This window comes from Talpa occidentalis, unplaced genomic scaffold (genome assembly GCF_014898055.3).
Source record: "Talpa occidentalis isolate TD23 unplaced genomic scaffold, MPIMG_talOcc4v2.1 talOcc4.5, whole genome shotgun sequence".
In the NCBI taxonomy this organism is placed as follows: Eukaryota; Metazoa; Chordata; class Mammalia; order Eulipotyphla; family Talpidae; genus Talpa; species Talpa occidentalis.
The window spans coordinates 104543715-104553834 of record NW_023604861.1 but is presented as its reverse complement, the minus strand read 5'-3'; the positions used below and the strand labels follow the sequence as shown (position 1 = coordinate 104553834).

The following is a 10120-nucleotide window of genomic DNA, read 5'->3' as shown; positions in this document are numbered from 1 at the left end:
TTGAAAAGTATGTTGTAACAATTGCCATATGGGAAAATAAGAGAATCAGGAGAAATGAATTCTAGTAGTTTAATCATTAAATTACCAATGTGGCTCTGGTAGGCTGCTCGAAATCTGGGGCTGGGCCTTCTCTGTAGCCTCAAAGATTACCTGACTACATTTCGCTGAATGTTCCTTTCAGGTCTGCCATGCCAATTCTACGAATTGTCCTAAAACTGCCTTTGGAAACGCTTAAAAAAAATAAAGCATGAGAATGAAGCTAAACATTTTTTTTAATTGTTTTTTAAAGCTAACCTTTACAAAGTAGCATTTAAAAATAAATCATGTCACAATTCACATATCTAATAGTACTACCCTCACACTGGTCAGCAAATATTTATTTATTGTGTGTCTGCCACATGCCAAGCACATAGACAGTTTTCCTGTCTTTTCCTATGAAAATACTCAGCGCTTCTTCCAGGTAAACTTTCTGCGGGCACCCTCCTGGCCTGGCTTCTTCCGTTCTCGGACACGTGGGTCAGTAGTCAGTAGACCAGCTGCAGGATAAAAAGAGGAGCCTTTATGAACCATGGAAAATGCATGTTACCTAGCAGGAAAGGAAGTGAATCACATGAATTTATAGGTACTGTGGTCAGAAAAAAAACAGAGGAAAGCAACCAGACCTACAATAATTTACCGGCCTGGCATAAATCTCACAACAGCAGTTTGCTTTCACTCTTTTAGGGTATTTTTCCAATTTCTGAGGCAAACACCAGCTACAATATTTGAGTCTACTTTCCTTATACTATGAGAACTATGCCTCCTTTTTTGGTTTTTAAACTTGCCCAACTTAAAATAAAGCAGCTCTTGTGCGGCAGTCGCTACAGACTACATATTTATTACAGATGTGAAGGTTAATAGAGACAAGAGGTAGAAAAGAAAACTTTACTGGATGATTAAGTTACTAAGTAAAGAACACAGATTTCAAGTATGAGGAAGTATATCAACATATACTAATAGGATAATGAATAGCCATATACATAAAATATGACAATATATTTAAAGAAAGTTTTAATATTCTAATTTGTGTGATAATAAAATCCCTTGATAATTTGTTTTGCAATATAGAAAGTAAGTTTTAGGGTTGTAATCTCAGAATAACTAGTTTATTCTAGAAGAATAAACTCAGTTTAACTAGAAGCTTCCACTCTCCTAATTATCAGGAGCAATTGTGATTTCTAGGCAATTAACAAGTTATTCATAGCGGATGGCCCCTAGTTATTCATAGCAGATAGCACCCTAGCAGTGGCGGGAACCATCGCATGTTAGAAAAGACTAAATTTCAAGAATACCAGTTATGTGAAAGCTCTTACAGTGCTTTTATAAACATGTAACTAGGCCACAGTTTTTATTGTCTTTTTTATTTTTTCAATGTTAGCTAGTACTTCTGTCCACCATATACAGGGTTCAGGTATTTTATTAGACAAACTACAAATATTTATTACGTACCCATAAGCTATTGCATTTACTTGTACTTAAAGAACATGGAATAAAGCAACAGTATTTTAGACAAATACAGACCAGACCTATCTAAATTCTAGTTTTAATGATAAGTAATAATGCTTTATTACTTTTTAATCAATATTCATAGCAGCTCAATCAAACAGAATTGTGAAATAAGAGCCCACAAAATTATTTTAATGACTATATAGGAATCCCACAAAATGGTGAATTGCTGGTAAACAAATGAACTTTTGAGACTTAAAAAATTAACTTGCAGGGGGGCGGCGGGGTGGGTGGGGCGGTTGGCCAGCAGCCGTTGGGCCGCGCAAAAATGAAAATAAATAAATAAATAAAAATTAACTTGCATAAGCCACCAGTGGTGGTAACCGCAGCTATCATCAGACCCCAGGGGCGTCATGGCCCCTGCTGGACATCTCACCTGTCCAGAGAGGACCTGAGGCCCAGAGGCTCTTTATGTGACTCACTCAGGCCACAAGGCAGGATCCCACAGCACCTACCTCCCTTCATAAATAGTGCAAAAATAATCATCAGCTAGAAGGCCCTGCGTTATTACAATTGCAAAAGCAGTGCTCTAAGGAAAACCTAATTGCATATTCTCATACTGCAGATTCTTATGAGTGAGCAGGTGACAGGGTCACACAAAATGAGCAAAGGAAAAGAAAATTCAAACTAACATCACAATGGAAAAATAGAAATCTCCAGTAACTTTGGAAAAGAAGACCTTAAAGGCTTCATCATTAAATCAAATAATCATTAAACATTTCTATAATGAAAGAAAAACAACCAATTTATCCATTAAACGTATAAATTAAACATATTGTTAAACTGGACAAAAAGGTTATGCCTTAAGGGTAAAATGAATTTTCCACGATGCTGTGAGTGCCACTTTTTCTTTTTCTAATTTACATTTACTTCCTAAGAGATCAAAACTAAAAAACTGTTACGGCTCTAGAACAGGAAAAGAGAAGCCAGCAAACTGTATAATTAACTAAGAGTTTTCCTCGCTGCTTCCAGGTAACAAAAATTCAAATACACACTTGTATTATCTGGACATGTCCCTCCAACCCCAACTCATACCTTGTCTCATCCACTCCACCTCTTCCTCGGTGACGAAACTGCACAAGGCTTTTGCCATGGCCAAGCGTATTGCTCCAGCCTGCGCAGACCGCCCGCCCCCCGAGACTGTGCAGGTCACGTCATGTTTTCCAAGCCGGTCAAGGAAGTGAAAAGGGAACATCAGCTGTTCTCTAAGGCACATCAGAAATAAAAATTTTACTGTAAAGATCATAATTTTATGAGCTGCACATTCTGAACATTGATAAAAGCCATTATGCATGTCAGTGCTCACGCATAGGATCAACCCTTCAAAGAAGAGACACTGATATTTTTGATATTTAGAAAGGTTTATTCCTCTTTTTTCATGGAGTTAATAACACACTCTATCTTAGAATTTGTAGATCCTTTTAATCACATGAGAACTTTGCCAGGCCTGTAAATAATCTGATAAAGAAGTTTTAAAATTGGGAAACTCTATTACTCAAGTAAGTCTAATCCCTCTGGATTCAATGATCAGATATAATATTAGATCTTCCTGAGCAATTACCAAATGCTGTGTTTGTTCATTTAATAAAACAGGGTATAATGTATTTATACAATGCATAACATTCATCTTGACTTAGTTTCTGAAGTTACTAAAGCCACTTTCAATCTTTACCCTCACTGAAACACATTCTCCTTCTGTAGTCCTCTGGCTTGCAAAGTCCTGCTACCTGCCAGGTGATGCTAGGTGCCACACTGCACAGGCCACATCAGAGCAGTTCCCTCAATGGGGAGAGTCCACATGGGCCAAGGCAGGCACCCCAGTAGGAGAGAAAGACAGATCATGACCCTGGACTTTCCTTTGTTGAATATCAGGTATGTGCCAAATCTAGCACTCATGTCACCTGTGGTGAGTCCTCTGACTTTGCTATTTTGCCATATACAGCTCTTCCAAATTTTTATTTAGAGAAGTTGATTTCTATCGCAATTTACTTGTTTTGTTTGACACTTTCTAAACCCCCCAAAAAGTTTATTAAAACACAGTGAAGCTGAAAGATGAATATGAACAGGATAGTCAAGTGTTACTCCTAGATTACACTAGTAAAATAATCATATCAGATAGATGGAGAGAACAAGATCTTGAAAGAACATAATTAGAATGTGTAGCAATACAGTAGTGATGTTCTTTTAATAGGAATGAAAAAAACTCCTGCAACAAGAGAAAAAAACAGTGATATGAAAGCAACCAAGTAAAATAAAGGAATGTATCAAAAATAGTTCCATTATAAATAATAGCCATGTTATCATAATAATGGAAGAAAATTTATAAACTGATTATCTAACTCCACTGTTTCATTTTTCCAGCAAAGAAATAGAGGCCAAGATAGACTCTTTGTGATTGTCATGAGCACACGTCACAGATCTCTGCATTGCCTAACAGTTAAGTGGGTTAATGACATAAGAGATGTCACTAAGAGTAGCTCTGGTCACTTAACCTGTTTGGGAGCTCAGACGTTTATCGGTACCAATTTCTAAAAATTTAAGACTCCATAACAAATGTTTATATAGAAGATAAACCTGCACTAAAGTTCAGAAAAAATGTATTTTATAATTTAACTGGTAGAGATACTTAAGAGTAGATAAGCAGGAATGATCAAAGTAAGAGAGAACCATTAAGAAGAGTCTGGGTAATTGGGAGGCTGGAGTACACTGAGGTACAATACTAAATTTACAAGCAGATGTACCCAAAGGGAACAATCAAAAATGATTATGCAACTCTAAATGTTAATTAATCTGCACTGAAAACTAGTATCTGAAAAATAATTATATGGCATGAAAATATTTCACAATTCATCTCTCCTCTTATGGATCTTAGATTAAATCCTGAGTTGAAAGAATCAAATTTATTTTGTTCTTTGTTACATAATCAATGTTTTTTTGAAAAATGTAAAATAAACAACTTCCTCATTTCTATCTTCTTTGAATGCTACTCTTCCAATAGGCACCAATTCTATAGCATGTTACCTAAATATACATAATTGCATACTCTTACTTTTCCATAATTGTTTAAAATATGAATCATATCTCCTTATTGCATGGGTAGTGCTATGTGAGGAATGTATTTCTTTTTTTACAGATGTTTAATAGTTGTTTTATTGGTGATTGACAGAGCAAAGGCCTTTCAAATCAGAAAGGTTATCAATCTACATATTTCATAGTACTAGGCACATAGCAATAAATGTTTGTTTTATACATCAGAGTGAATAAACAACTTCTAATGTTGCTGGGAAAGCAACATAGTTGACAATCCAACTATATGTTTACTATGTCCTGGATAGGTAAGTAATAAGCAGAAACTGTTAGGTTACTCCTAGCAGTCCCAATGCTGAAGTTACCTCTCTCTTAGGCTTTTTGTAAAGTAAGTAAGAGCTTCCTCTGGCCATTTCCTGGTGAGAATGATGGCAGAATTAGTTTAATTCATATTTAATGGAGTTAGAGTGAGGTACTTCTTGATATACACACACAAATAAAATAAACACACACTTCCTTTAGTAAATATTCTGCCCCCAAATTTATATTACATTGGAAGGGTCCCTTTTTTCTTATATAAGCATCAGGATCAGAAGAATGTTGTCCCTTTTGACCTTAAATGCTACCACAAATTCAGGAAACAGGAGAATGATTAGGGAAAAGAGGAACTAATCATGCAGAACTTCTGTTACTTGTGGATAATGATAGGAACTAGTGGGGAAAAAAAGCAACCATCTCAAGAAGAGGCCTTATATAGCAACTCACAAAGAGATCTAAGATGAATAGGTTTAAAGAATTTGATTGTGATACCTATTTATGATTAATGTCTATTTCTCCACGGATACAAAGTTTAAAAAAATAAAACTGCCATGTTTTGTATTAGAAACTAAGCAAAGTCTGATGAGCTATTATTTTTATCTATAAATGTCAGATTTGTTTTCTTGCTCAATATGTATAAAATCAATTTCCTTTGTATAAGAAAAAAATCCAAAGTGATAATGTAGTCTTTTCTGATAGTTATGATGGTAAATGCCAAGGTTGGTCATTGTTGTTTTGTTTTACAAATGTCTACCCCCACCACCCAACTCGGGAAACAGGCAGAAACCTACTTTTCTTATATTTTGGCATAGTCTGCATTTCAGAATGTAAGACATATCTGTAAAGTCCTCAAATTTCAGTAGGATCTGATAAAGGAAGGACGGGGAGTCAACTGATGAGGGATTGTAAAAAATGTTTTTTAAAAAAAACTAGAAAACTACAAAAAAATAGTGATAACTTCCCTTCAGCTACTTTAATAATAAATTATATTTCATAAAGAGAAATACTCAGACAAATACAATCAGAAAGCACAGAAAGTCTTCCTAAGGGTGATAATGTACTATAAAGTACATTTTCTTTAGAAACAAAAAGAAAAAGAAAAAGCCAAAACAAACCTGTCCTGTGTTACTGGGAAATAAAGGAGGTAACTGATTCCATTTACATTTATTCTTCCACTTCCATGTTCATAAACAATTGCTTCTGCTTTTGCACTCTTTCTTTTACCTTTAAAAATAAAAAAAATTTCTGTTAGTAAAAATCTTAGAGATTTGAGACAGGTGAAACTACATTCAAATTTTTTTCCTCCAGAATGATATATATTTAACACTATTTATTGAAAAGTTCATAATGATTAAAAGGCAAACAAAAATAAAATAGTGATCTATACCATATTGAGGTAAACAAAGCTTATTTTGGGGTAATTCTTTTAATTCCATTTCTGGAACACCAAAAGATTTTAAATTAGTTTAAACAAGCGACAATGCAACTCATATTTATTTTATTATCTCCAAAAAAATCAATGTGTCCTGTAATTAATAAGCAATCACTAATCATAGGATTTAAAAAAATATATAAGTAGTATAATAAAATATGGTAGAAATGAAAGGAATCCTCAGGAAAGATCACATATCTTTGAAAATACTAGTTGAAAAAAAATGACATAGGAGTGATTAATTTTTAAGAGTTGCAGATATATCATTTAACAGATCAGTTCTTAAAAGTTACAGTATGCCAATGTCTTTGAACACCTACAAAGAAAATGTGAGTTGAGGACCTAAAGTTTCATGTTTCATAGTTTTAACATAGAGATTCACTGTCAATTTCACTTTATATATGAGGAACCTTTATTATAAGGTTTTTTGGTTTACACCAGTTGAAATGGGAAAATAAAAAGAATTTCACATAAATATGTGAAAATAAAAAAGTGTTAGTTGATATGATTATGTAGGTATGTATCCACCATTTTTCTTGGGACATTAGAAGATTCAGTTTTTAAAAATTTCAAGAATCTAAAAATTTAGGAAATACAATGGCACAGTAGCAAAAATAAACAATAAATAAAACAAATGCATCCCAGAGAACAACAGCAAGTAAAAAATAATTGTCGTTCCTCGATCTTCACTAAATTTATTTTCTCTCCACAGAATGTCATTACCTTCACTTCTGCTGAAGGCCATTCCTTGCTCGTCATACTGCACAGGTTCAATCAGCTGTTTTTTTGATTGAATAGTTACACTCCTACGAAACCTCTGAAGAAATTCTTCTGCAGCACTACCACACTGCAATGTCAATAACCTTTCTAGCAGCCGAATAAACTGCGCATACTGCAGACAATAAAAATTCATTAGAAGATGCAAGTGTAATTGCATTTGCTAAATTTTTTCTATTTTTATATACTTGATCTTTCCAATGTTGCTTTTCTTGATGAATTTTGACAGGATGACACTTCTGCACCTTCATGCTGCTTTTAAAACAGCATGCAGATGCAGCCTCTTCCCTGCGTATCTTTAGTGCTCAATCTTTTCTTTCAAGAAACAAGAGATTTATCATTCAAAGAAAAATCAATTTCTCTGTATTATGATTACATGAATTGAGATTTAAATTCATTTTCAAAAAATATTTAGATGATCTTCAAGTATAATTTCTACTCTTTTAATAGAACTATATCAAGGGGAACATCATAAATAATTTCCAGTAAGTTATGTACAGCAAAATGGGAAGAGTTTGATTTTGAGAAAATGTACCTCTTAAATTATATTTCATAATACATTTGGCAAATATATCTTTAGCTGTTCAAGCTGTGTTACTTTAATGTTTATGATTTCCTTTAAAACCGAACAATCAAGCTATTTAAAAATTCAAGAGATACTTGACTTAAAGGGCAACCTCTTGAAATAAATTATCCTTGCCACTCTGTGCTTTTTTTTTAATAGTTCTTGAACATGTGATTAGAAAGTAAACAACTTGGTATTAACCCCTTAAAATCAGAAGCCAGAATAAGCATTCTAAAGTGTTTATACAGAAGGAAACAACTAATCCTTGGTTATTATGGAGTGTGAAGCACAATTTTTTACTAACTTATTTATGTTTAAGCCAACCTCATCCTTGTCACCATTGCCTTCATAGTAAAAATTTGCCCTTAATAATTTGAAATATTTAAAATCTCACCAGTAAATTGAAAAGGAATATTTCAATGACTGCTTCCTTTTATTGATGTTACAATAAAAGGGAAGGAAATTTTCTGAGAAAGGGGGAAATAGTTATTTAAAGTAGCTGGCAGCATAAAGTTCCATTCTTCTCCATTTATAGGCCTGTGTCCTGATCACAGTTATTCTTGCAATTTCATCATGCACAATGGAAACTACAACTGAACTTACCAAAGGGTAACTACAATATGGCATACCCTTCTGTGAAAGAGGTTTGAGGTTTAAGAAATCTCTGACCACCCCTGCTTTCCTCATCTTGATATGAACCATTAGTTTCAGAATTTCTTCTACTGCTATTTAGTCCCCCAAAAGTAATGAGGGCAATCATATACATACATGCATTTAATATAGATGTATATGTTTTGTGTTCATAGCTGTATACTAATAGTAAGTCCTTGGGATGTTTTCAAAATGAAAAACAAAAAAAAGCCTGTATTATAAAAATCAGAGCAGTCAGAAAACAGAGGAAACAATGAAATGATAAGTTCGCTGAAGAAGCAAAGAAAGATTTTTCACTTAGATCCAAGTGCAGCAATACTGACTTGGCTTTAGGATATTAGAAATTAACTTCAGATCTACCATTCACCAAATGCCTGACAACTTGGTTAAGCAAATTGCAACTTTTCCAAATCATTAATTTCTCCAATATGTTAAATGAGAAAAAGAGCAATTTAAATACATGACTTAAAATCTACCTGGTGGCAAGGTACTGACAATGTTAGCCAATATGGAAGGGGAAAAAAATCCTTCCTGGAAAAATTTGTGAAATTTATCTATACTCAAATCTTCCAGGAATAGTCTAAATTTGGAACATCAAAATATTTTAAACATGACATTTCTCCTGGTAATATTGTCATATACTAGAATATACGGCAAAATAAGAACCAAAGACCTAAACCAGGGGTCATAAACTTTATAGGGTATACAATTCGCTTGGTGAGCTCATTAAAATATAGATTCTTGAATTTTAGGAAACTGCATTTGTAACCAGCATTCCAAAAGATTCTAACACAGGTGGTTTTGAAGATTCCAAGATGAAAAATACTGGCCTTATAGCTACTGCACATAGGTAAGCCAGGAAGCAGCAAATTGCATGAAATCAACCATGTGCTTCATTCCTTTCTATTAACCTGTAATAGCTCCTTACACTTATCATTAGCTTGTAAAATTAGCTATCTGCTTTACTGAAGGAGATGAAAAATGACATCTGCTATGCTTCCTTAGAATGACTGGCAGAGGACATAGGGGCACTTACATAAGAAGGTCTGGAGACCTTCCTATCACCTTTCTGACCACAGGGAAGGCTCTTCCATTGCAGAAATCAACTATAAATATTTTTTTAAAAGGACACCATGTACTGGGAACACCTGCCTCTGAGGAACATAACTATCAGGATCCTAAATACAGCAATTGTCTGCATTCTTACAGCACAGGTCCCCTTAAATTAAAAAGATTAATTACTCACATCTTGATCTGACAGTTTTTCCACTAACATTTCTTCTAGTTCCTCCTTAATCAGCCATCTGCTGCCAATCAGGTCTCTGTTAAAATATCACATATATTCTCTTTTAAATTAACCATGCAATTAGAATTATAGCACAAAAGATCCCACATGTAGTAGCAATTCTTGATTGGGAAGCAAATTTTTGTATTACATAGCTGTGAAACTTCGTACAAGTAAACTGTTTTTGAGACATATTTCATTTTTTCAATTTACTTTAGAAAACATATCCAGTTTAGCAAATGTTTGCTTTGAAGAGTTAACCATTCCATTGTGGAATTCATTTGATATTTAAAAAACCACCAGATTGCTTAAACATTTAATTGTATTTTTTGTAATTTACTTCAAAGGAGAAATTATGGACACAAAATTAACTTGTCAGTGGACTAAAGTAGTGAAAAGTGCAAATAAAGGGTTAGGTGTAGTACTTGCACTTAAACAAGGTATGGTCAAGGAAGGATTTGTGTCTTTTGTATGAGAAAAGATAAGTAACCAGGCCAAAATTCAAAACTGGCTGCTAGAT

The 10120-nt window shown here is 33.9% G+C and overlaps 1 protein-coding gene across 2 annotated transcripts in view; it reads right to left on the bottom strand.

The window, feature by feature from the left end:
* Positions 1–254: 254 nt before the first annotated feature.
* MRPS9 (mitochondrial ribosomal protein S9) overlaps positions 255–10120 on the bottom strand; it is a 53014-nt gene continuing 43148 nt past the window's right edge. For both annotated transcript variants that reach the window (XM_037528028.2, XM_037528029.2), the window contains exons 7-11: positions 9562–9637; positions 7046–7214; positions 6006–6114; positions 2581–2750; positions 255–536 (exon numbers count right to left, since the gene is read on the bottom strand). In XM_037528028.2, coding sequence (XP_037383925.1) covers positions 445–536; positions 2581–2750; positions 6006–6114; positions 7046–7214; positions 9562–9637 — 616 coding nt within the window. In that variant the 3' untranslated portion in view covers positions 255–444. The remainder of the gene's footprint in view (positions 537–2580; positions 2751–6005; positions 6115–7045; positions 7215–9561; positions 9638–10120) is intronic.